We start from the raw sequence: 27,418 nt of genomic DNA on the forward strand, positions 1-27,418 counted from the left end.
TTTAAATAAAGGAAGCCTTGCAACTTTACACAGCTGGAAGTTTTCAAATAACTGAAACCAGTAAAGTTGGATTAATTTGTTGGAATTTTGAGATGGAGTATACTTTCTACTGTGAATTTAGAAAGTGTATAAGAAATCATTCTAATGTGCACAATATTATAAATGAGTTTGTATAAATGAGTTAGTATGCAACTTAAAATTTACTGTAAATGTTAGGTAAATATTCATTTTTGCAGCAAAGTCTAATGCAACACTGCCTTTTTTAATATTGGCATGTCCATTATACCGAAATTTTACCTGGATTATTAATGAAACTTGCAAATATATTCAGAAGTCTTAGAGTTGGGATTCACCTCGGATAAAAACTGAGAACATGATGGTGAGAAGGGTGTCAAGACACATGCGTAGCAACTCATGACTAGAGAAAACTAATTTGAGAAACTGATCCATCAAATGACTTCAATAAAGAAGTTGGAGATACATGCCTATTGAAGGTTGTATGACATTCTAGCTGAATTCACAGGCTTATAATTACATTAGATGTAAACTTCAGGTGTTTAAAAGATAAGTAGCAGTCATTTGGGCTGTTAGTACTTTGAATTCAAAATCATCATTGTTTTCAAATTCCTTGATGACCTTTCTTCATCCTCTCTTGCAGTCCTTTTTTTTGACAGTCTTCCAAGATCTTTGCATTGCCCAAGTTTAATCTTTTGAGAGTTGAGGACTGCTGACATCTCAGTGCAGAATGTCTCCCTCTTTTTCACCCTTTTTCTGCCCCTTCAGTGCTTGTTGAAATTTGATTCTTTGACCAATGTTTTGGTCACCTTTTGCTTGCATCTCCTTTTGTGCCTCAGTGTTAAATTTTGTTTGATAATGCTCTTGTGAATTGCCTTGAGACGTGTACATTAATAGTGCTATGTATGTGCAAGTTAATGATGGTATGGGCTTTATATACACTGATAACTATATCAAACAATAACATAAGGTCCAAAAACTATTCCAAGGGAAGTATATTGTACTAGGATATGTAAGTGACTTAAAGGTTGAAATTAACTGCTTTGAGTTGAACCTTTTTATTCTTGATTTATGACGATACATTTTTCTAATGATCAGAGTTTTCAAATTTCAGTACCAAACCAGTCTTCAACTGTAATTAAGAATAGTGCACTGTGAACCATTGCCTGTCAGAGGCAACATAATGGTGTCCTCAATCAAGTGACTCCAGACTATCTTTGTAATCAGAATGCAACATTGTCCAGAGTATGAGCAAGCAAATAATGCATAATTACCTGTATGCGGCAGACACTTCAAGAATGGTGATTTCAGCCAAAGGTAGAGATTGCAGATTCATTCATCATCAATTCACTCAGTCCTTAATAACTTGACAGCCTGGATGGAAAATTGCTCTTCTGTCAGTTGGTCCCATTCCATAAAGCACTTTTTTCTGTTTTATTTTTATTGCGAGCACTTGAACAGCAGTAGTTACCTGTTTTTGCTATTGCTTATTGTTCTTGTATTCAAATATACAAACTTATTTTAATTAAATTCCCTCTCTCTTGTTCTTTAAAGGTACTTTTATATTTTATCTTAACTCAGCTGGAGTTAGGAATCCTCATGCACACTGGATAATGTTTTCCTTTTGGAAATCGCCTGTGGATTATCACTGTAGATGCACATCACTTACAATGTAGTCTTAATCCACTCATTGAGAACATTGGTAATAGTGCTTACCCTCAAAATTTTGGTATTTTTAATCAACCTTTTCAGAGATGTTACGACACATGTCTGGAGCAAGTGGGTCTTCAACACTGGCTTCCTAGCTCAGAGGTAGGGACACTACCCTGCACCACAAAAGACATTCTATGATATTTATTCTCAGGATACATATGAGTGGCAAGGCCATCTTAATTTCTGTTCCATTTGGCTTGAGAAGGTGGTGATTAATGGACTGTGCTACTGAATCAGTTCTTGTGATTCTCATAATTTAGATAGATTTTTCACCCATTAGTGGAGAATGAATGGAAATGCACGGTCAAGACAGGGAGATCTTCGATTCAGAGGATGTTGTTTCCCATTGCCTTTCTTTTTTGACTTTGATCAGAGTTGCAGTACTACTAAGCTCTTGTGTGTAGGAGAAGATTATAAAGGAGCAATCTTATCTTTATGATTGTGATGACCATCGTTCTTTTTAGATTGTTTGTTTGTGCTCTGCTCCCTAAACAAAAATGAAATTTCCTGTTTGATACATTTCTTCTTTTACACAACAATTAGATGATCGTAAGTTCTTTCTGTTATGGCTGTTTGAGTCAAACAGGAATAAGCAAAGCTTTATGTTTATATTTGTGAAGTAAATGTTGAAACAAACTTCCCTGATTAAGTTGGCTCATATCTGTAGATCCAAATGAGTGGGAATAATAGTTTTGATAGTGAACTATGTTTACAACCAGAACTATTTATGTGGACTGCTCTCTTGCACTGTTGCTAAATGTAGTAAACTAGGATGCAGTTGTATTTTGAAATTCATTTTGGTTGGCTTATGAATTATTTTGAATTAATCCACATTGCTTGTTTCTTTTTGCTATCTATTATTACTGGAATGGCCTTATCCCTAGAACTCTATCTTTGAAGTATCTTCCTAAACATACTATAAAGACTTGTTTACCATTTAATGCTTTCAGATTCAGATTTTTTTGGCGTAAACACAACCAAGATAACAAACTTATTTTAACCTTTTTAAAATGCAATCTCTCCTCTTCCAATTGAGTTGTATTAAAACAACTGCGGACGCTGGAGATCTGAAACAAAAACAGAAATTGCTGGTGAAACTCTCTCTAGGTCTACCAGCATCTGTGGGAAGAAAGCAGAGTTAACGTTTTTGAATCCTGTGACTATTCATTTGAACTGTTCTGTTTTGAGGTTGATCTGAGAATGAACTAAAGTTAGCATTGTATAAATCCATCTCTTGGTAGTCTGGTTCTATAACTGGTGGAAAAATCCTTCGATGAGCAGAATTTTATAACTAATGGGTGCTTTTTGTAAATTGAGTAAACTGCTTTTAAAAGAAAGCAGTGTGCTATCAAGTAGCAACTATTTTATTCTGTACGGGTGAGTTTAGGAAGATGTGGATAATATAGGTTGTATGTTTCAAATCACCTTTTTTAAAGAAAAAACAATAGTATCAATGGGAATCAAATTGGATTGGCAACTGCCAAGAATTCCACTCAGTTTTGATAACTGTCCTCTGGCCTGATGCATACATACTTTTAGTATTTGGCTTGTGGGGTGGGATAATTGACCATTTACGATTGTGATACTTCGATCAAAGCAGTATAGAAGTGGAAATTGAGGAGGATAATGGAAAGGTTTGTCAAATTCTTCCTATTTTAAAACAGTTAAGTTTTAAAGCAATCCCATTTCCAGTTGAGCGCTGTTATAATACATCAAAAAGGAATTGCATTTGAAATTTTATTCTTAATTCTTTGTTCAAAATATGTGGACTTCTGGTTCATGAAATCTACACCTTTTTATAAGGGCAATCAGATATTGATGAACGTCGATTTTTTTTTCATGAATTAGCCGATGTAGCACTTGGGAGCAGGAGTAGGCCACTTGGTTCCCTCAAACATATTTCACCTCTCTTTCAGTAAGATAGTGACCAATCTCCAAGTCAACTTCATAGACATCTTAATGCTATACTTTGAAGTTGTAGACTTACTAGCTTTGGTTAACAATCTGTCATTGATCAAACAACAAGTACCATTTATGGAAGTTCCAAACCCCTCCTTTTTGCATGTAGAAATGTTTTCCAGTTTCACTTCTGAAAGGTGTGGCTCTTATTCAGACTATGTTCCCAATCCTAGATTCCTATATGGAATCTGTTACATGGATGTAGGTTTGCTCGCTGAGCTGGAAGGTTTGTTTTCAGCCGTTCTATCACCATACTAGGTAACATCATCAGTGAGCCTCCGGTTACATATTGTTCTGTAACATATTTTAACAACTTTGACTATGTGACCCATCAATCTTCTAAATTCCAGAGAATACAGCCCCAGTTAGTGTGATCTCTCCTCAACAAACCCTTTGGAGTCTAGGTATCATTCTGATAAATCTGTCTGCACTGAATCATCATATCTTGTTTTATTTTCTCTTCTGTCAATTTCAGAGCCTGACCATAGTCATAGCAATATCTCTCTGCAACCTGTTAGGTTTTGAAAAGCAAAATACTGCAGATGTTTCAAATCTTGGGGGGAAAAGAAAAGAAAAATGTTCACTGGTAAAGGGATGGCTGGAAAATGGGAAGCCTTCAAAAATGAGGTAACAAGAGACACTATATTCCTGTTAGGGTGAAAGGAAAGGCTGGTAGGTGTGGGGAATGCTGGATGACTAAAGAAATTGGGGTTTTGGTTAAGAAAAAGAAGGAAGCATATGTCAGGTATAGACAGAAGAGTATAAAGGCAGTAGGAGTATACTTAAGAGGGAAATCAGGAGGGCAAAAAAGGGGCATGAGATAGCTTTGGCAAATAGGGTTAAGGAAAATCCAAAAGGTTTTTACAATTACATTTAAGGTCAAAAGAGTAACTAGGGATAGAATAGGGCCCCTCAAAGATCAGCAAGACAGCCTATGTGTGGAGCCGCAGGAAATGGGGGAGATACTAAACGTGTATTTTGCATAAATGTTTGCTGTGGAGAAGGACAAGGAAGATATAGAGTGTGGGGAAATAGATGGTGACATCTTGAAAAATGTCCGTAATTACAGAGGAGGATGTGCTGGGTGTCTTCAAATGGTTAAAAGTGGATAAATCCCCAGGACCTCATCAGGTGTAGCAGCAAACTCTGTAGGAAGCTAGGGAAGTGATTGCTGGGTCCCTTGCTGAGAAATTTGTATCATCAATAATCACAGGTGGGTTGCCAGAAGACTGGAGGTTGGCTAAGGTAGTGCCGCTATTTAAGAAAGGTGGTAAGGACAAGCCAGGGAACTATAGACTGGTGAGCAGGTTAGTGTGTTGGAGGGAATCATGAGGGACAGGATTTACATGTATTTGGAAAGGCAAGGACTGATTAGGGAAATCATGTCTCTCAAACTTCATTTGAGTTTTTTTGAAGAAGTAACAAAGAGGATGGAAAAGGGCAGAGCGGTAGATGTGATCTATATGGACTTCAGTAAGATGTTCAACAAGGTTCCCCATGGGTTAGATCTCATGGAATACAGGAAGAACTAGCCATTTGGAGACAACTGGCTCGAAGACAGAAGACGTGGTGGAGGGTTGCTTGTCAGACTGGAAGCCTGTGACCCACGGTGTGCCACAAGGATCGATGCTGGGTTCACTGCTTTTTGTTATTTATATAAATGATTTGGATGTGAACATAGGAAGAATAAATTTTGCAGCTGATACCAAAATTGGAGGTGTAGTGGACAGTGAAGAAGGATACCTGAGTACAACAGATCTTGATCAAATGGGCTGAGGAGTAGCAGATGAAGTTTAATTTAGAAAAATGCGAGGTGCTGCATTTTTGGAAAAGCAAATCAGAGCAGGACTTTTACTCTTAATGGTAAGGTCCGAGGGAATGTTGCTGAATAAAGAGACGTTGGAATGCAGGTTCAATGACAGTGGATAGGATAGGTAGATAGGATAGTGAAGAAGGTGTTTGGTCTCCTTTATCAGTCAGAGCATTGAGTATACGAGTTGGGAGGTCATGTTGCAGCTATACAGGATGCTGGGCCAGTTTTGGAATATTGTGTGCGTTCTGGTCTCTTTTCTAGTAGAGGGATATTGTGAAACTTGAAAGGGTTCAGAAAAGATTTACAAAGCCTTATCCAGGATTGGAGAATTTGAGCTGCAGGGAGAGGCTGAATAGGCTGTTCTCCCTGAAGCATTGGAGGCTGAAGGATGACCTTTATAGAAATTTATAAAATCATTTATTTGGAAACATCAGCTTTTGGAGTGCTGTTCCTTCAGGTGATTCTGAAAGCTACCGCTTCCAAATAAACCTGTTGGACTATAACCTGGTGTTGTGATTTTTAACTTTGCACATCCCAGTCCAATACCAGCACCTCAAAATTATAAAGTCATGAGGGGCATGGATAGGGTAAATAGACAAGGTCTTTTCCGGGGTCAGGGAATCTAAACCTAGAAGCATAGATTTTGGGTGAGAGGGGAAAGATTAAAAAGTGACCTAAGGGGCAATGTTTTCACACAGAGGGTAGTGCGTGTATGGAATAGCTGCCAGAGGAAGTAGTGGAGGCTGGTACAATTACAACACTTCAAAGGCATCTGAATAGGTACGTGAATACAAAGGGTTTAGAAGGATATGGGCCAAGTGGGAGTAGATTAGGTTAGGATATCTGCTCGGCATGACGAGTTGAACCGAAGGGTCTGTTTCCATGCTGTACATCTCTATGACTTTGTGCTGCCAGACCTGCTGAGCTTTGACAGAAATTTCACTTTGAAAGACCTGACCATAATCATCTTCCCTTCACAGACGCTGCCTGATCTCCTGAGGGTTTCTGTGTTTAGGTGTTAAGGCTGTGAGAAATGTCATGAGGTTTTCAATACTATGAGCACTGATTTTTGTACATATGCAACAAGCTCTCGATGTACAATATCACAACATCACATGCTGTGATTTCAAGGGCATGCTTCCTGTTTAAAATAAAGTTGCATGAAATTCCTCCTTTTATTTCAAGGTGCACTACCTATTTGAAGTAAACAGGTTGCTTATATTAATAAAATAACTTACAAAGCCTAAGTTATCATGAAAGGTCCAAAGTTGTTTTATCATAGTATTATAAACAATTAACATTCTGAATGCACACAAGGTTAATATTTGAAGAGCAAACACCTCTTGAGTGGTTGTCTGGCTTGGGGAGATGCTTATTCTCAGGCTATCTGTTGGTATTGAGGATAGTTTGCTTCTTGGATTCTTTGGGTTCTGAAATATTGATCATTCCAATCCACAGATTGCCATGCTTTAGAAACAAAATATATTTTAATAGTCAAATGTGAATCTATCAGTGGGAAAGAGAGAGAGGAACTTGATGAAATAACCTTCATCAAGGAAGTTGTGCTAAAGCAAATAGATGGAGCTGCAAGTTGACAAGTCCCTGGCTCTTGATGAGCCTTCATTAGGGTTTTGAAAACACCTGGCTAATTTACAGATTTATAAAATTCCTTTAGGAAAAGTTCGATCAGCTTGGAAATACCACATATAACTCCTTGATTCAAGAAGAGAGAGAAGCAGAAAATAGGAAATTATAGGCTCGTTAACTTGATGTCTGTCATGAGGACGTTGAGAATTGATCATTAAGATTGCTTATAACTGGGCACTTAGAAAAGCTCAAGGTGATTGAAGAGTCGGCATAGTTCTGTGAATGGGAAATCACAGTTAACTAATTTGGCATTCTTTTGAGTATTACATTGTGGATATAGAGCAGCCTCTAACTATGCTGTGCTTAGATTTCCAGAAGGCATTTGACAAGTGCCACATAAAAGGTTATTTTGCAAAGTAAAGATAAAATCCCTTGACCTGATGGGATGCATCCTAGGAAGTAATGATAGACACATTGGTGTCTAGTAGTCAGAAAGGACCCAGAGGACAAGAAAACTGTCATTATAACACTCTTATCCAAAAAAAAGGATACACTAAATAAGTAAGCTGGAACTGACAATCGGAAGCGGCAGATACAAATCACTATAAATGCCGGAGGAGACATCACAGAAGCGCTTCACAGGAGGCTCCCAAGCACTGAGGATGTCACCTAGACAGGGGACGAAACGTCTGCAACACAAATTCCCAGCTCGGTGAACAGAACCACAACGGGCACCCGAACTACAAATCTTCGCTCAAATATTTGTGTTATGTTAATGATTTGAATGAGGTAAGTGAATGCATTACTGCCAAGTTTGTAGATGATTTAAAATAAAAGGCAAGTGGTGAATCTGATGCAAGAAATTTGCAGAGAGATTTATATAGGTGAGTATAAAGTACAGAATATGATATGGAAAATTGAGATTAAATTTATTCCTATTTTCTAAAGTGCATAAATTGAAAGACTGCAGAAAGTGACACCACAGATATGAGATTCCTCATCTATGGATCACAAAGCATTCAAGTTCAGTTGGTAATAAGGAAAGCATATGAACTCTGAACCTTTATTCCAAAAAGAATGGAGTATGAAACTAGGAAAGTATTGATCGAGCAATAAAGGGCACCAGTTAGATCATACCTACAATGCTGAACAGCTTTGTCCCCTTTTCCTAAGGAAAGATATATGGGCATTAGAGACAGTCCAATGGATATAGTAGTTTGTGAGTGGGTGAAAAATCTGGTAGATGAAATAAAACAGGGCAAACTAGCCATTTGGATACATAACTGGTATGAAGCTAGAATGTTGCTTTTCAGACTGGAGGCCTGTGACAAACAGTGTGCCATAAGTATCAGTGCTGCATCCACTGCTTTTTGTCATTAATAAAAAATTGAGTATGAATATAGAGGGTATGGTTAGTAAGTTTGCAGATTTCATCAAAACTGTAACTATAGTGGACAGCCAAGAAGGTTACCTCCTGTATACAACAGGACCTTGATCAGATGGGCTGAGGAATGGCAGCTGGAATCTAATTTAGATAAATGTGAGGTGCTGCATTTTGGAAAGGCAAATCGGGGCAGGGTGTATACACTTAATGGTAAGGTCCTGGGGAGTGTTGCTAAACAAAGACCTAGGAGTACAAATTCATAGTTCCTTGAAAGTGGAGTTCTAGGTAGAGAGGATAGTGAAGAAGGCATTTGGTATGCTTTTCTTTATTGGTCAGTGCATTGAGTATAGGAGTTGGGAGGTCATGTTGCATTTGTACAGGATGTTGGTTGGGCCACTTTTGGAATATTGTGTGCAATTCTTGTCTCCTTCCTATCAGAAGGATGTTGTGAAACATTTACAAAGATGTTGCCAGGTTTGAAGGGAGAAGCTGAATAGGTGGGGGTTATTTTCCTTGGGCTATTGGAAGTTGAGGGGTGAGCTTATACAGGTCTACAAAATCATGAGGGGTGTGGATAGGTTAAATAGACAAGGTACTTTCTGGGGTGGGGGGGCAAAACTAGAGGGCATAGGTTTAAGTTATTGGGGAAAGATTTTAAGAGATCTAAGGGAACGTTTTCACGCAAAGAGTGGTGCGTATGTGGAATGAGCTGCCACAGGAAGTGGAGGAGGCTGGTACGATTACAACATTCAAAAAGCACCTGGATGGGTATATGAATAGGAAGGGTTTAGAAGGATATGGGCCAAATGCTTGCTTGCAAGTGGGACAAGATTGATTTAGGATATTTGGTCAGCATGGATGAGTTAGACCAAAGGATCTGTTTCCATGCTGTATGTCTCTGACTCTGACTCTAAAATGTGGGAACATGTGAAGTACTCATTTTGGCAAAAAGTATTACATAAATGGAGAACTACAGAAATCCAAGTGCTAAATGTTCTGGTGCGTGAGTGACCACTAATTGATATGCAGGTCTGGCAAGTAATTAAGGCTAATGGGACACTAACCTTTGAGAGGAACTAAACAGAAATGTGCGAATATTATACTTCACTTATACAGGGCAATGGTGAGATTAAAGTGATACACCAAATAGATCCTTTCAGGAAGAATTTTGAAGGTGGTTGAAAGAAGGCTTACTAGATGATGACTTGAATGAACAGGTGGTCTTGTGAGCAAACCTTGGATAAGCAAGACCAGTTTCCACTAGAATTTAGAGTGGGGTGACCTGTTTGAAGTGTATAAAATCCTGAACGGACTTGACCATGTAGATGTGCAAATGTGTTTCTTGTGAGTAAGTCCAGAACTTGACGGTACTGTTCATAAACAAGAGGAGGCTTCCCTTTATAAGGTAAATATAAGAGCTTCTTCCCTCTGTGGATTATGAAACTTTGAAACTCCTTGTCTTAGGCAATGGAAGTGGGATCATTGATCACTTCTAAGGTGGAGATTGATGGATTCTGATTAGATAATGGAATTAAAAGCTGTTGGGGTGGTAGATGAGAATGTAGAATTTGGAACACAACCAGGTCAGCCATAATCTTGAATGGCAGAACTGGCTAAGTGGGTAGAGTGGCTGAATGGCCTGCTTGTGTTTGATTTAGATTAGGCGCAGCAGATATCTTCATAAAATTATAGAATCCCTATGGTGTGGAAGCAGGCCACTTAGCCCAATAAGTCCAAACTGACTGTCTGAGTATCCCACTTGGACCCATTCCTGTGCCCTATTACTCGACATTTTCCCTGACTAATGCATCTATCCTACACATCCCTGAAAACTATGGGCAATTTAGCATGGCCAGTTCACCTACCTTTCATGTGATTAAAGTGCTGTAGTTGACTTTGAGGGCATAATGAAATCCAAGCCATTTTCTATTTGTGTGCAAAACAGCAAGTGCACGAAGGAAACCAGCAAACGTTTGTTTGGTACAGGTGAGATGTATTGGAACTTGGAAGAATGCAGGGACAGTGAAAGCTGACCAACATTGGCTATTTGCAAACTAGCTGAAATTATGCCCTTGAATAGGAACTCCACTGTCAGGAATGCAGTGGAACACTGTTCTGCTATTCTAGAAGAAATTTAACTACCAGAGGTTGCGTGGTGGTTGAGACAATCTCTGACGTTTGAGAGAGTTTCAGTGCTGGATCTTCAAAATTGAATAATGGGAAGAAATACCTGTGCTTTGCCTTGCTGCATCTGGTATTTTTTTTTTGAGCTCTGAAATTTAAACAAGTTTGTCAATAATTTACCTTGTTAGTTCTGAAATATCAGCGTATAAGTTGTGTGTACCTATAGTAGATCAATTTGCTTTTTTAACTTTCTACAGTAAAGTTTATCTGCTCAAAACCAGAGAATCATGTGGCTTAATTTTCTTTTGGAAGCATCTGGGATCTGAGTGTCTACATAAATTTGGCAGGCAATCTGGATTGTAACAGATTTATTAAAATGATCCCTCTGGGAATAACAAAGCAAGGCGCATTTTAGTTACATTGTAACGAGCTTTTTTTAGTGTTGGTTTCGCCTGAGTCTGAATTTTCATTGTTTCAGTTTATTGCGTCTGTAGCAGTTACTGTCACCTACTTGTTTTGAAATTACATAGGTGTTTCAATTGCAGTGAGTAAAATCTGAACACTAGCTGATATGCAAGTGAATATTTGGCAACAATGAATCCTCCATTTTGAATGAATAATTTTCTTGGACAGTATTAACACTGTATCAGCTGTCCTGTAAAAATAATTTGTAACACTTTCTCCTGCCATCTCCAGCAGCTTCCTTTCCGGTTTGAAACTATCTGGAATATAGGGGAGAGAGCAAGACAGTGAAATTTGTTTTGGATTGCTTCAGCAAAACACTGATACAGACTCTGAGTTAAATGGGCGCCTGTGTTATAAACTACCTATGGTTTTCTATTTTCTTCGATTGGGAAGATATCATCTTGAATTGAAGCACTTACCTCTTAATGGCCTCAGACATTCAACTGTATGCTGAAACCTTTACTCTGAATTCATTCTTTACAAGTTATTGGTAGTCGTCATCACTGTGCTTTGGTCTGAAATTGCAGTGACTGTTGTAGCTGCTTCCTTTTTAATATATGCCCAGATATCCACACTCGGACAGCATATCAGTTGTCTTTACTTTTTTTTTTGAACAGTTGTTCTTCTGTCAATTCTTCAGTTCCACTGTAGTCATAGTTTAGCTAGTTTAAATATTCTTATGTAACCTATTGTAAAGCTTAGAGACTTACTAAATTAATATTTCTAATTTGTGATCTATCTAAAGTATATATGAATATACATACAGTAATATATTAAATCAAACCAAAATGCATATTTCAAGTGTTCTAATAAATCAAAGGTCCACTGAAGTATGAACTTTCTAGGGTTGTGCAAAGGAAGTGGAAGTTCACAAACTCTTCCTGTTAGATCTTCATTTGTGTCAGTGTGGATCTTTATTAAGCCATGCTGACATGTATCTTTTTTGAAAGAGAACTTTCTAAATGCCTTTCTTGTTTCAGAAGAAATAAAAGTTTTTCAAAAAAGATGATGTGTTGTTAGGAATATTCAGATTTTTGTTAGAAAGTTACAATCAGTCTTTCAAAGTTAGTTTGAACAGCTGTGCACTAATCACTACTCTTGAATTCTTGTCAGTTGTTTACAATTAAGTCAATATGCAAACTATCTGATATTAATCTTCAAGGTCAGGAATTTGAAGCCAGTACAGCATGTGGAAAGTTGAATTGATTATAGGTTCTTTTTCCTAGTTTTCCAGAATTACACTTTTCCATAAATTCACAAGCCACTCTCCCATCTCCATTGTCTTGTCTCTCTGCCACTCTGTTTACATCTCTTTTGCTTGGTACAGAACTTAAACGCTTCTTTAAAAACAGACAGGAAGTCAAAGCTTTGTCTTACCTTCATTGGGCTAAAGATGCAAGAAACTAACTTGTGTCCCTCCAAGTTTATGTAGCATGAGAAGGAGGTGCTAACAGTATAACGTACCGTGGACCCCCCTGTATCTCGGGTTTTGGTTTCCATGCTTTCAGTTATCTGTGGTTAACTGCAGCCCAAAAATATTACATTGAGCATTCCAGGGGGCTGCCAGGGAAGTAAGTTTCCCACTTAAATGATAGGGTTCATGACTGTTCATGGTTTGGGCATCTGCTGTGGGTCTTGGAACGCATTACTCCACTGATATGGAATGACACCTGTATTTGCACATATAGCAGCTACATATATTAATGCACCACCCTGCTTTGTGTAGGTAAAAGAATTTCATACTTTTTTTTGTGGAATAAAGGGGTCATAGATCCTGCCAGTCTCATTCCCATAGACTCTGGTCAGGGAATTGCTATCTGCCTGGTCTAAGAACTAAGATTGACAGTTAACTGTCCATTTCTGCTGTATCTCCATGCCAATGATGGCCCAACCAATTGGCACCCTCGTGCTGCATAAATCGATGTCAGTTTCTTGCGTCCTACTCCTCATGAGTGCAAGATGAGAAGCTTTGACGATTGCTAAAAAAGAGACAATGTTAAACGCCTGTTTTTATTTAACCAGTGAAGTAGGTCACCAGGTCTTTCTAGTTTAATCAGAGTATCTATTTAAGTACCAGTTCTAAATAGTGTTCAGTCTTCCATCAACTGGAGATGAATTTGCAGCTTTAATTGGTTCTGAACTAAGATGCTTCTCTTTGTGCATCCTACTATTTGGTATCTGAGTTGCCAGTAGTGAAATTGAATTACTAGACATGGATGGTATCAGATATAACTTCATGATTTCAGCTGTATCACTTACTTTTATATTCTAGTATTACTTGATTTTTCTCTGAATTGTATTCAATCACATTAGTATATGAATGGAAACTTGTGCTTCACCCAGATGTTAACATGTATTGTTAGTAATGAGTAGTAAGCCAAGGTGTCCCTGTTGTTTGTAAATCATTTGCCACATGATGCAATAAATGGAAATTGTCTGAGAAAGAGCTTTGTTTTAGAAAAAGCCTATGACATGGGAGTGAGGTAGCTGACCTCTGGCAGGGTGGAGTAGGCTTTTCTTGTCTTCCTAACAGACTTTCATATCAGGTTCTCTTCCTCAAATCAAATGGCTTGATATTTTTCCCCCATGCTAATACTTTGTTTAAATGACTTTCTCATAGGGTATGGGTATCACTGGCTAAGCCAGTACTTATTGTCAATCCCTAATTACCCTGGAGAAGGTGGTGGTAAACTACCTTGAACCACTGCAGTCCTTTGTGATAAATACGACATTCTGTTTTTCCTGCTGTAATAGATAATGATCAAGTATTATTTAAATGGTGATAATTTGGGAAATGTTGATGTGTAAAAGAACCTAGGTGTCATTGTACACTAGTCATTGAAAGCAAACATATGGGTACATCAGACTGTTCAGAAGACTAATGGTCTGTTGGCCTTTGCCAGAGGGTTTGGGTAGAAGGAAGCCTTGCTGCAGCTGAACAGGACTTTGGTGCAACATTCTTGCCACTTGTGGGAGTGCAATGGGGATTACCAGACTACTTCCTCAGATTGCAGGTTTGTTGTATGAGGAGAGACTGCCTGTATTCATCATTCAGAAGAATAAGAGGATCTTGTTAAAATTCTAACAGGACTGGACAGACTGGATGTTACCCATGGTGGGGGAATTCTAGAACACTGGATCAGTCTCAGGGCACATGTTAGGTATTTCCAGATAAGATGATGCAAACCTGTTTCATTTAGATGGTAAGTCTGGAATTCTCTACAACAGAAGACCGTGGAGGCAAAGTTTAAAAAAAAAAAAATTGAAAGTACAGATTTCTCAAAGATAAAGGTGTTGAGGGCTGTAATAAGAGGAGAAAGTGAGGTCTGCAGATGCTGGAGATCAAAGTTGAAACTTTATTGCTGGAACAGCACAGCAGGTCAGGCAGCATCCAGGGAACAGGAGATTCGACGTTTCGGGCACAGGCCCTTCTTCAGGAAAGGGCAATAAGAGTGCAAGATTATAACATTGAGATGGATCATTCATAGTGGAGCAGGCTCAATGGACTTACCACTGCTATTTTCCATGCATCTATACTTGGGTTTTGTATTGCTAAATAGAGATTTTGAGATTATGTACATTTTAGACTAAAACTAAGGAATGTTTACTATTTTTAAAGTTAATTTGAAAGTAGAAAAAAAATTTAAATAACTTTTTTGGGCATATTTCTATTTTTAACCTTCTAGATATCTCTTTGTGGAGCTGTTGGTAATGAATTAAAAGTCATGGATCACCTTGTAAATACTGGAACTCAAACAGATCCTGTTGTGATATTATCCTTTGCACAAGCAGCGACTTTGGGACTTGTTGGCCAAAATGGCCCTTTTAATTTTCCATTCAGAGAAAATGGAATTTATCATATACCAGACGCATCGATAAATAAGAGCACTGCACTTGAACCCATGACAATAGAACAAAGCCCTAGACTGGATATGATTAACACATCTGAATGTTTTGAGCAACAAGAGGAGGAAAGTTTAGAAGCAGAAAATGGCTTTATAACTTTTGAAAGGCAAGCAAGGAGGAGGAAACGACAGCCTGTGAAGCTAGTGCATGCTGAAAAAAATGATGAAAATTGTAAGGAGGAAACAGTTGAAGCACAGTATGATGCAGAGAATCAGTCCAACAGTGTTCTGTACAGACATGGAATGAAAATGATTGACATTAGCAACTTCAAAAGAAAACAAATGCATCGTCCTCTTCGTGAAAGGACTCAAGATGTTCACACAGTTAATTTTTCTCCTAACTATAAAGAAATCCTCCATTGTAATTCTGCTGATCTGCAGGAGAGAGTTGATGCAGAAGGGGAAAAGTTGATAAACAACTATTTTGAAACTGATAAGTCGCCGACTTTAGTCCAAATTGAGGAGCAGTTTCCAGAAGAGTCAGTGACCGGGGAAAACCGTAATTTTGTATGGCAACGTCAAGTGGCATACGAAACAGAGATATCTCTCCCTCAGCAGGAGGATCGTAGCAGAAGAGCTCAAATAGATCGGTTGGATATTAATGTACAAATTGATGATTCCTATTGTATTGATGTTGGGGAAGGGCAAAAACGATGGCAGTGTCGGTTATGTGAAAAATCGTACACTTCCAAATATAACTTGGTCACTCACATATTGGGTCACAGTGGTATTAAGCCTCACGAATGTCAACACTGTCATAAGCTTTTTAAGCAGCCAAGTCATTTACAGATGCACCTCCTTACTCATGAAGGCATTCGACCACACAAATGCGAGGTGTGTGACAAAGCTTTCACACAGACAAGCCATCTTAAACGGCACATGTTGTTGCATACTGACATAAAACCTTACAGCTGCAGAGTCTGTGGACGTGGTTTTGCCTATCCCAGTGAGTTGAAGGCCCATGAAGCAAAGCATGAAAATGGCAGGTGTCATATTTGTATTGAATGTGGGTTGGATTTTGTGTCACTCATTCAGCTAAAGAGACATCTTGTTGCACATCAAGGTCCCACACCATACGAATGCACACAGTGCAACAAAACATTTAGCTACCGAAGTCAGCTTCAGAACCACATGATGAAACATCAGAATATCCGCCCATATGTCTGCACTGAATGTGGCATGGAATTTACTCAGCCTCATCACCTGAAACAGCACTCACTCACACACAAGGTAAGACTGCTCACCTGTTCTGTCTAGAGATCATATTTGTTGTTTGAAGTTAATCCAGTTGATAAAAATTGGCAGAACTTTTGGGGGGGGGGGGGCGCAGGTGGGAAATCTGAAATTGGTGAGCCTTAAAATTAATTTTGTTTATTGTTGTTGAGGCTGTCTGTCATCCTAGATGGAAATGTGTTGCTGGAAAAGCGCAGCAGGTCAGGCAGCATCTAGGGAACAGGAGAATCGACGTTTCGGGCATTAGCCCTTCTTCAGGAATGAGGAAAGTTGGTCCAGCAGGCTAAGATAAAAGATAGGGAGGAGGGACTTGGGGGAGGGGCGTCGGAAATGTGATAGGTGGAAAGAGGTCAAGGTGAGGGTGATAGGTCAGACTGGGGTGGGGGCGGAGAGGTCGGGAAGAAGATTGCAGGTTAGGAAGGCGGTGCTGAATTTGATCAAATTCAGCACCGCCTTCCTAACCTGCAATCATCTTCCTGACCTCTCCGCCCCCACCCCAGTCTGACCTATCACCCTCACCTTGACCTCTTTCCACCTATCACATTTCCGACGCCCCTCCCCCAAGTCCCTCCTCCCTATCTTTTATCTTAGCCTGCTGGACCAACTTTCCTCATTCCTGAAGAAGGGCTAATGCCCGAAACGTCGATTCTCCTGTTCCCTAGATGCTGCCTGACCTGCTGCGCTTTTCCAGCAACACATTTCCATCTCTGATCTCCAGCATCTGCAGACCTCACTTTCTCCTCTGTCTGTCATCCTAATCTGACTGGCTGCCTTTCAGAGAGTATTCAAGGGACCTTCTCCATTGAGTCAAGCTTTGACAATTACATTTTCATAGAAACTATGACAGGATTTATTTTTACATCGCCAGTTTAGAACGGTTGGATAATGCGATTTGACGGCAAAATAGCATGTTGGATTTTAAGCAGTTTTGTCAGTTTTATACCTGGCTGAGTATACTCAGATTAAACGCAACTCCGGAGGATGCAGCCAATGCAAAAATGCAATTCTTCCTATTTTGGTCCTGCTAGAGAATGCAATACTTAGTGATTTCATTGCCCCAGTAAAAACCTGGAATACAGTCAACTTAATTTGATTATTGCTTATGTTGATTATTTTTATTGCTTCTGTTTGAAATCAAGCCTAGCATTAACATAGAGGGTCATGTAATAAGTATACTATTGGAGTTGTGATACTCCCTTGCTATACTAAACTTTATTTTGTATTACTTGCATGTGAAATTGTAGTTCAATATGTGCTAGCCATCTCATTGGATCAGGATTGGGAGAAATAAGGGGAAGAGGAAAATTTAAAGACTAAGACTTTAAACCTAGCTAACATCACCAATTGCACTAAAGGAGTTTTAAATGCTGCAAGTCTGACATAGAAAATGTTGAAATGCAACTGAAGGAACATCCCCTAAGTATTCTGAAGACTTTGTCACAAATGGAAAAGGAAAGTTTTTTTTCACTGTTTGTTTGAAGAACTGACAACATGACAGGGTGAGGGTGAAAGTCATTGCGCTGATTGAAGAAAGTGCGGCACTTGGCAGTGAGCAGCTGCTAATGTTCCTATTGTTTAGGAATAGATTTAAAATAAACTAAAGGTGAAAATTCCTGGGTGATGTGCATATTCATCAACTTGTTTAGTCAAGCATGTTGAAGACAAAAGGTGAGTTTAAATAAAGATCAAATGAAAGGAAGCAAACTAAAAACTCATTAGGGAAATGAGACCGACTGTGTATCAATCATGGCTCAGATCAGAGGGCTATCATTTGAAATGTTTTGTATAAGATTGTGTTGTGAGATTATAGCCTGAAAGTTAGAATTGGAGGTGAATTAAAGGGACAACCCAGGGATAACCAGAGTCAGAGTTGCAACAAGAATGGAGATATTTGGCAAACTCTGGATTTAGCTCCCTATTTATAGAGACAACACTGAGCAATAAGTAAGGCAGCTTTAGATTGGAGGAATTATGTGTAAATAGAGATAAAGTGGGGCAAAGCCAGAAATGGTTTGCAAAGAACATTTAGAATACAGCATGGAATTCTGGTCACTCTCCAGTAGGAAGGATGTTAAATGTGAGAGGGTGCAGAATAGATTTGCAAGGATGTTGCAAGGACTGGAGAGGATGAATAGGCTGTTTTTTTTCCCCCTGGATCATTGGAGGTTTAGGGGTGACATTCCTAAGGTTTATAAAATCATGAGGGGCATGGAAAGGGTAAATAACTAAGGTCTTTCCCAGGGCAGGTGAGTCCAAAACTAGAGGGCACAGGTTTAAAGTGAGGGAAAGGATTTTAAAAAGGATCTGGAAGGGTAACTTTTTCACACAGGATGGTGAGTGTACAGAAGGAAATGCTGGAGGAAGTGGTGGAGTTGCAACATTTAGAAGGCATTTGGATGGGTATGCAAATAAATATTTAGAGAGAGAGAGAGGCTAAATGCTGGCAATGGGACAAAGTAAGAATGGGATGTCAAGTTGGTGTGGGTGCGTTGGACCAAAGGATCTGGTTCTACGTTGTATGACTCTTACTCTGTATGACCAGGTGTTGTATTTGCTTCCACTGAATTTTAATGTGTTAAGATAAACTACTAGGAATGCTGATAATGGAAGTCTGACAGGGGGAGTGGCTTGTGTGTTTCACGGGATCACATTTTAGATGGTGCAAGCAGAGGCCAGTAGAAAGGAAGGTCAAGACCAACAAGTAGTTGAGGTGTATTATCTCTGAATAAGGTAAAGCCTTAGCAGAAGAAATTGGATATTTCAAAGCTTTGCTATGGAAAATATTGGAACAGATGTTTATAAACAGATGGTTCACAAACTGAGCTACAAATCTTCAAAATCACAGCTGTTACGACGACTGAGAATCTGGAATAAAAGGATGAAATTGAGAGAATAAATGTAATATTTCAAAGTGGGAAAACTAGCTTTCTGTTTATTGTCTTCACCATTTCAATTTATCTTTTGAGTGGAATGGCTGTATCTTGTGTGAAGAATTAATTTAGCTTGACTCCAAACTCCAAAGTCAAGTCTGGGTAACAGAATTCCGTGCAATTATGTGAAAAAGATGGACTGGAAAAGACAAGCTGGTTCACCATCCTACTTTGTAAACCTGATTTGGAGGTGCTGGAGTTGGACTGGGATGTACAAAATTAAAAATCTCACCAGCACCAGGTTATAGTCTAGCAGGTTTATTTGGAAGCACTCGCTTTCGGAGCACTGCTCCTTCATCAGGTGGTTGTAGAGTCATAGAGATGTACAGCATGGAAACAGACCCTTCGGTCCAACCCATCCATGCTGACCAAATATCCAAATTCAATCTAGTCCCACCTGCCAGCACTCTGCCCATATCCCTCCAAACCCTTTCTATTCATATACCCATCCAAATGCCTCCACCACTTTCTCTGGCTGCTCATTCCATACACGTACCACCCTCTGCATGAAAAAGTTGCCCCTTAGGTCTCTTTTATATCTTTCCCCCCTCACCCTAAACCTATGCCCTCTAGTTCTGGTCTCCCCGACCCCAGGGAAAAAACTTTGCCTATTTACCCTATCCATGCCCCTCATAATTTTGTAAACCTCTATAAGGTCACCCCTCGGCCTCCGGCGCTCCAGGGAAAACAGCCCCAGCCTGTTCAGCCTCCCCCTATAGCTCAAATCCTGCAACCCTGGCAACATCGTTGTAAATTTTTTCTGAATCCTTTCAAGTTTCACAACATCTTTCCGATAGGAAGGAGACCAGAATTGCATGCAATGTTCCAACAGTGGCCTAACCAATGTCCTGTACAGCTGCAACATGACCTCCCAACTCCTGTACTCAACACTCTGACCAATACAGGAAAGCATACCAAACACCTTCTTCACTATCTTATTTACCTACGACTCCACTTTCAAGGAGCTATGAACCTGCACTCCAAGGTCTCTTTGTTCAGCAACACTTCCTAGGACCTTTACCATTAAGTGTCTAAGTCTTGCTAAGATTTGCTTTCCCAAAATGCAGCATCTTGCATTTATCTGAATTAAACTTCATCTGCCACTTCTCTGCCCATTGGCCCATCTGATCCTGTTGTAATCTGGGATAACCCTCTTTGCTGTCCATTACATCTCCAATTTTTGTAGGGGAGCATGGACCTGACCAGGTAGTCACGGAGGGAACGCTCTTTGCGGAAGCCACCCTACCAACCTTTGCATAAACCAAATCATCCGCCGACATTTTCACCACCTCCAAAAAGACCCCACCACCAGGGATATATTTCCCTCCCCACCCCTTTCTGCCTTCCGCAAAGACCGTTCCCTCTGTGACTACCTGGTCAGGTCCACGCCCCCCCCCCCCCCCCCACCTACCCCCCCTACAACTCACCCTCCCATCCTGGCACTTTCCCCTGCCAACGCAGGAACTGTAAAACCTGCACCCACACCACCTCCCTCCCCTCTATCCAAGGCCCTAAAGGAGCTTTCCACATCCATCAAAGTTTTACTTGCACATCCACTAATATCATTTATTGTATCCGTTGCTCCCGATGCGGTCTCTTCTACATTGCGGTCTCCTCCTAGCAGAGCGCTTTAGGGAACATCTCCGGGACACCCGCACCAATCAACCACACCGGCCCGTGGCCCAACATTTCAACTCTCCCTCCCACCCTGTCGAGGACATGGAGGTCCTGGGCCTCCTTCACCGCCGCTCCCTCACCACCTCCCTTCCTCGCCTGGAGGAAGAACGCCTCATCTTCCGCCTCTGAACACTTCAACCCCAGGGCATCAATGTGGACTTCAACAGTTTCCTCATTTCCCCTTCCCCCACCTCACCCTAGTTCCAAACTTCCAGCTCAGCACTGTCCCCATGACTTGTCCGGACTTGTCCTACCTGCCTATCTCCTTTTCCACCTATCCACTCCACCCTCTCCTCCCTGACCTATCACCTTCATCCCCTCCCCCACTCACCCATTGTACTCTATGCTACTTTCTCCCCACCCCCACCCTCCTCTAGCTTATCTCTCCACGCTTCAGGCTCACTGCCTTTATTCCTGATGAAGGGCTTTTGCCTGAAATGTTGATTTCGCTGCTCCTTGGATGCTGCCTGAACTGCTGTGCTCTTCCAGCACCACTAATCCAAAACAATACAAAGTGGCTGAGCAGAGGCTGATAGCCAAGTTTAGTACCCAGGGGATGGCCTCAACTGGGACCTTGGATTCATGTCACACTAGAGGTGACCCCACTGCACTACAAACCCTCTCTCATACGCTCACCCTCTCAGACTTATAACCCCTTTAACACACTCTGTCATATTGCCCCACACACAAGTTTGTGGGGTGAATTTGTACTTTCAGAATTATATATTATTTTGCTCAAAAACTGCATGAATCCATGTAAGAATCTGTGAATCCCTTTTTAAAAATGAGAATCAGTCTGAACATTGGGGTACAGGCAGCCTCACACAGAGCACCTCACACCTTCAATGCATTATCTGAGCTGGCATGGCACCTATTGTTAAAGTTCACTTGAGAATGCAACTTTCCCAAAAAAGTTCTGGGATTTGCAATTGAAAGAACTGAAACCAATATGGTCATTCTAAAAGTTGAGAGATTTAACAAACAATCCAGGTCTCCTACAATGTATAATTTCACTTACATCACACTGTAAACTTTTGCTATAAATTCTGTGTCTTACGATCTTGTACTCTACAGCCACCTGATTTAAAAAACAGCGTTCTGAAAGCTAATGCTTCCAAATAAACCTGTTGGACTATAACCTGGTGTTGTGATTTTCCACTTTGCAATGAGGTTCGGGCTGCTATTATGGCATTTCTGATGGTTGAAAGTAATCTCCTGAGAGGACCCAATTTAAAAAGTGGCCAACTCAGGAAATTGATTACCCCCACCCCTGGGCAAAATAATCCTTTCTCCGCTGTGAATGTGAATCAGTGTGAAAACCAGAATATGATTCTAACCACGTGCACCGCAATGGCTTTAGTGAATCTGAACTTGCTGCGCAAGTTGGTAAATTGTTCCAGAGCCAATGATCCTTTGTAAAAATAATCACCTGATATAAAATCTAGTCTCTCTGTTTTGTGCATATTCCCTGTTTTTTTTTTAATTTAATTCAAAGTACAATAAAAATCACTCTAAGCAAGTGCAGGGATCAGGTTGTGTTGGTAAGTCTAAAGTGCCAAATAGTGAAGATTATAAATATGGAATATGCTTTTAATATTCGAGTGACATCTCTCCTATTAATAATGCACCTTATTATAGGTTATGAATATACTGACCTAAATCTACATTTGTAACTTGCATCAACATCTTAACATTAAGAAAGGGTGCTTGATGCTATTACCCTTGATATTTGATAATGTTTTTTTTTCTTTTTTAAAAAAACTCCACCTTAAGTTTGTCATAACAAGTAACTTTTAAGATAGTTAGCAATCTAGAAGCTTTCCTCTTCGCCTTTACCACTGTCCCTAATTATGTTGGGTGTCAAAATTGCCACCAGTAACCTAGATAAGCAGTAGTTGTAAGGATGGTGTTTTTCAGTACTGGATCATCCAAAAAAATGTCTGAACTCTTGTTTAAATTTTCACAAAACAATTTGTTGGAAAGTCAAAGGAATTTTCTCACTAGACCTTTCTTTGAACTAAATAATTTTGTAGAAACCATCTGGTGTTGATTTCACATTTGTCCATATCAAGAAGCTTTAATTTTCCAATGTCATCTCTATTTCTGAATTCAACTTGATGCTTGTACAATTTCAGTCTATTCTCTTGCAGGCAACTGGCTAAAATAAAGACTGCATTCATTTCAGACTCCATTGTCTGTGCCTCCTTGTGGTGGTTAAGCAGCAAGCACATTGTTTATATCCTTTTTTTCACCAGTGAAGAAGAATCTTGTTTTTCAAGGAATTAGGTCACAGTTTGGTATGGTTGGCATCAATGAATCTTTATAGGTGCATTCAAAAGATGATGATGTCACACGCTGGAACAATATCTTTAACACCTTGCCCCCTATTCTATTCCTTCTACATTTTGGTCGCCTCTTTTAAAATTAAACCCTCCTCAAATGTATCAGTTTGCTTTTACTATCCTTTTGCTGTTTTGTAGCTCTGATTTTTAATGTATCTTTTTTTTTCATTTTCAGGAGTAACTTTATTGATTTCTCAAAATGACCCCAAGTTCACTGATTTGTTTTTAGAGAAGTAACAAATGATTAAGTAATCTGAACCCTGCATCTTTCCCCTCCATCAGGGAGTAAAAGAATTTAAATGTGAAGTATGTGGACGCGAATTCACCCTTCAAGCAAACCTGAAGAGACATATGCTGATTCATACCAGTGTCCGTGCATATCAGTGCCACATCTGCTTTAAAACCTTTGTTCAAAAACAGACTTTAAAGACCCACATGATTGTTCATTCACCTGTCAAACCATTTAAATGTAAGGTAAGAGAAAAGGATACCAAACTGGCACTCAGAATTCTATCCATTCATGATGTTGAGTGGGAAATATATAGCTGAGGCACACGTATAATCAATTGTAGTATTAAACCATGTTAATTATCTGGAGCTAATTATTTGTTAAAAGAACTACAATGATGAGAATTTGTAAATGTGCTGACAAGACGCAGGATCAGCTGTCATTTCAGGGGAGCCAAGCAATATAGGGTTCACTAAATGTTAGCCATCCATTTCAAAAAAGAAAAACTTGATTTTGAGTCACTGGCTCAGTTTGAGTTGGATATCTGGAACAGAATGCAACTGATACTCGCTCACTCCACAATTGTCAAATTCAGCTAGATTAGATTCCCTACAGTATGAAAACAGGCCCTTTGGCCCAGCAAGTCTACACCGACCTCAGTAACCCACCTAAACCCATTCCCCTACCCTATAATTTACTCCTGACTTGGCAATTTAGCATGCCCAATTCACCTGACCTGCACATCTTTTGGATTGTGGGAAGAAACCAGCGCACTCTGAGGAAATCCACACAGACACAAGGAGAAGGTGCAAACTCCCCACAGTTGCCCAAGGTGGGGAATCAAACCTGGGTCCCTGGTGCTGAGAGGCTGCAGTGCTAACCAGTAAGCCACCGGGCCGCCCCTCTATTTTCCCTACACACAAATTCAGAGACTTCCTTTCCCACAATAATGTAAGAAATTATTTGTTGCAATTAAGCCTCTTTATCTTATATCTTTGGGTTTATTTGTGACTCTCACTCCTGTTTTGTTCAAGTAGATCGGGTATGTGTGAGCACCTGACATTATTATTTTTGCTAGCCCTTGCTGTTCGCTGCTTCCAAATTTTGTTCTTTTTCCTCTGTATTTTACATAATTTTCTTCTCTCACTCTTCCCTGCCATTTCAAGCACTATAATTTCTCCAAGCAGTTTGAAACACAGTTACAATAAACCTTTCCCACTAGCTTACATCTCTTCAACTGTTGTTTTAAGCTCAGGAACGTAACTGGTGTTAGCAAATCATTCCCTTTCCCAAATGTGAACAAAAAGTTACGGGGTGCTGGAAAAGCTGGTTTTGCATTTACGAAGGTATTGAGTAAACACAGCCATCATTTAAATAAGAGCTAGTTACACTAGTAGAATTAGGATGTGGGTTTGCTTGCTGAGCTGGAAAGTTCAGATGTTTCGTCACCATACTCGAGCATCAGTGAGTCTCCGGGTGAAGTGCTGGTGGCATGGCCCGCTTTCTATTTGTTTAGATTTCCTTGAGTTAGTGACATTTGCTGTGGTGATGTCATTTCCAGTTCTTTTTCTCAGGGGCTGTAAATGGGATCCTAGTCAAAGTCTTGATAAGAGTTCTAGTTGGAATGCCATGCTTCTAGGAATTCTCGTGCGTGTCTCTGTTTGGCTTGTCCTAGAATGGATGTGTTGTCCCAGTTGAAGTGGTGTCCTTCCTCATCCATATGTAAGGGTACTAGTGAGAGAGGGTCACTAGTACCCTTTTGTGGCTAGTTGATGTTCATGGCTAGTTGATGTTCATGTATCCTGGTGGCTAGTTTTCTGCCTGTTTGTCCAATGTAGTGTTACAGTTCTTGCAAGGTTTTTTTTAAATGACATCAGTTTTGCTTGTTGTCTGTATAGGGTCTTTCAAGTTCATCATTAGCTGCTGTTTTAGTGTGGTGTTGGGTTTGTGGGTGACCATAATGGATTATGTGTGGACTACCATACACTAGTATCCTTATTTAGAGATGAGGAAGGACACCACTTCAACTGGGACACCACATCCATCCTAGGACAAGCCAAACAGACAAGCACGAGAATTCCTAGAAGCATGGCATTCCAACCAGAACTCTTAACAACAAACACATTGACTTGGATCCCATTTACCACCCCTGGGAAAAAGAACTGGAAATAACATCGCAGGAAATGTCATCAACTCAAGGAAATCTAAACACCAATAGAAAGCAGGCCATGCCACCAGTGCTTCATCCGCAGGCTTACTGTTACCTCATATAGTGACGAAAGGTCTAAAAACAAGCCTTCCAGCTCAGCGAGCAAACCTACATCCAGAACCCCAACCTGAGCTACAAATCTTCTCAAAACTCACTAACTGGTAGAATCAGCTGAGTTTTCACTTGACTCCATTTTCTGCGATGCCAACCAGATGCTCCAAAGGCAGCTCAGCAATTTGAGTAAAAGTAGGCAGGTTATCCAGAAGTAAAGGATTGTGTTGGTTAGACAGAGAGGAAATGAGGGGCTTGTTTCATGAGGAAAGGATGGACAGGCTGGGCCTTTTTATCTACTGGAGTTTACAAGAATGAGAGGTGATCTTGTCGAAGTATATAAGGTGCAGTGGGGACTTGATTGAGAGGATGCTGAAAGATATTTGTCTTTTGTGAGAGACACTAGAACTGGGTGTGAGAGTTTCAACATAAGGGGTCTCCCATTTAAGGTGGAAATAACGCAAAATGTTTTCTTTCAAGAGGTCGATTAGAATGTTGATCCACAGAGAGCAGTGAAGGTAGGATCACTGTGATTTTAATCTGAGTTTGACATCTTGTTGATCAAGAATCTAAGGGTATGGTGGACAGACAGGAAGATGGGATTGAGCCCACAGTGAGCTCGGCTGTGTTTGTATCAAATGAAGGGCAGGCTCTAGGGGCTGAAATGACCTCCTCTTCCTCTGAATGAGTATGCTCATATGTTGGTGTATGAGAAATGAATTGATTGTCAAATTATTTTTGGGGGGATTCTGACATTTTGTGTACAAATATATGACACAGTTGAGATCTAATGTTCAATGTTCTTTTTGGAGATTTTATTTCAGTATGAACTTCAGCTGTAGATTCTTTTCCTGTGTTAGAGGAAATGTTAGCTGTTATATGGCCATTTGATTGTTTAAAAAGTAAAGCTGTTTAAAATGTTTTCCTGATTCCAATTCTCTTAATTGCCCTTTGTTACTAAAGCAATATTTCATTCTATGATTTCTTAGCTCAATGTTTTGGATTATGAAATATGGGATCCAGGTAGTCTAGTGGTACAAAAGGATTGGGTGGTTGGTGTTGAAGATATTTGAGATTAGATTGGAAGGTGCGGTTGAGAGGATTGGTGTTGGTTTTCAGCACTTACTTTATGTTCCTTGGTTATCTTTTGGTGAATTGGGTGAAATAAATTGGTGTAGTCTGGACTTGGCTGCTTGTGCATATCAAGCCAGTATATTCTGTATTGATCAGTTTGGGACAAATTTTAGGGAGCAAGTGTGAGATTAGAGATGCAAGATTGGAATGTTGGATGATTTTCATTTAGGATTGATGCGGGGCCCATTGAATAGCTGAGTTGAGAACACCCCTAAAGAATATGGAGTACTAAATACGGACAATCATTTTAGTCATCACAAACAAGACTTTACAACAACGGAAAATGTTCAGATTTTGACTACAATGCAGCAATATGTTGCTTAATTGGTGCAGAAACTTCCTAATCTATTAAAGTCTTTAAACTTCAGATGACTTACAAAGGACTGCTTATGATTAGTAACCCCACATTAGTGAGTAAGAGCTAGGTACTTTTGAACTGTATCGATACAAATAAGTGTTTCCAATATGAAATTGTGTATTTTACTGCTTTTTTAAGATTGAGGCTTTTGAAGTGAGGAACACTAAATTATAAAATTTTACATTACAAAAGGAGGCTATTCTGCCCATATCTATACTGGCTCCTAAAAGAGCTACCCATATAGCCCCATTCTCCAGTCCCCTCTTCATAGCCCTCTAAATTAATTCTTT

At 39.7% G+C, this 27,418-nt stretch overlaps 1 protein-coding gene across 2 annotated transcripts in view; it reads left to right on the forward strand.

Annotated features, from left to right (window-relative positions):
- znf710a (zinc finger protein 710a) overlaps nt 1-27,418 on the forward strand; it is a 35,734-nt gene that overhangs the window by 1,213 nt on the left and 7,103 nt on the right. Inside the window, exons 2-3 of one of the 2 annotated variants that reach the window (XM_087981190.1) lie at nt 14,747-16,195; nt 23,430-23,621. In XM_087981190.1, the coding sequence (XP_087837316.1) occupies nt 14,786-16,195; nt 23,430-23,621 (1,602 nt within the window). In that variant the 5' untranslated portion in view covers nt 14,747-14,785. The remainder of the gene's footprint in view (nt 1-14,746; nt 16,196-23,429; nt 23,622-27,418) is intronic. The other variant, XM_087981191.1, reaches the window with a different exon arrangement.

The sequence above is a fragment of the Chiloscyllium plagiosum genome, unplaced genomic scaffold, assembly GCF_037043375.1.
Source record: "Chiloscyllium plagiosum isolate Xiang-an unplaced genomic scaffold, Cpla_swu_hap1 HiC_scaffold_39, whole genome shotgun sequence".
NCBI lineage: Eukaryota > Metazoa > Chordata > Chondrichthyes > Orectolobiformes > Hemiscylliidae > Chiloscyllium > Chiloscyllium plagiosum.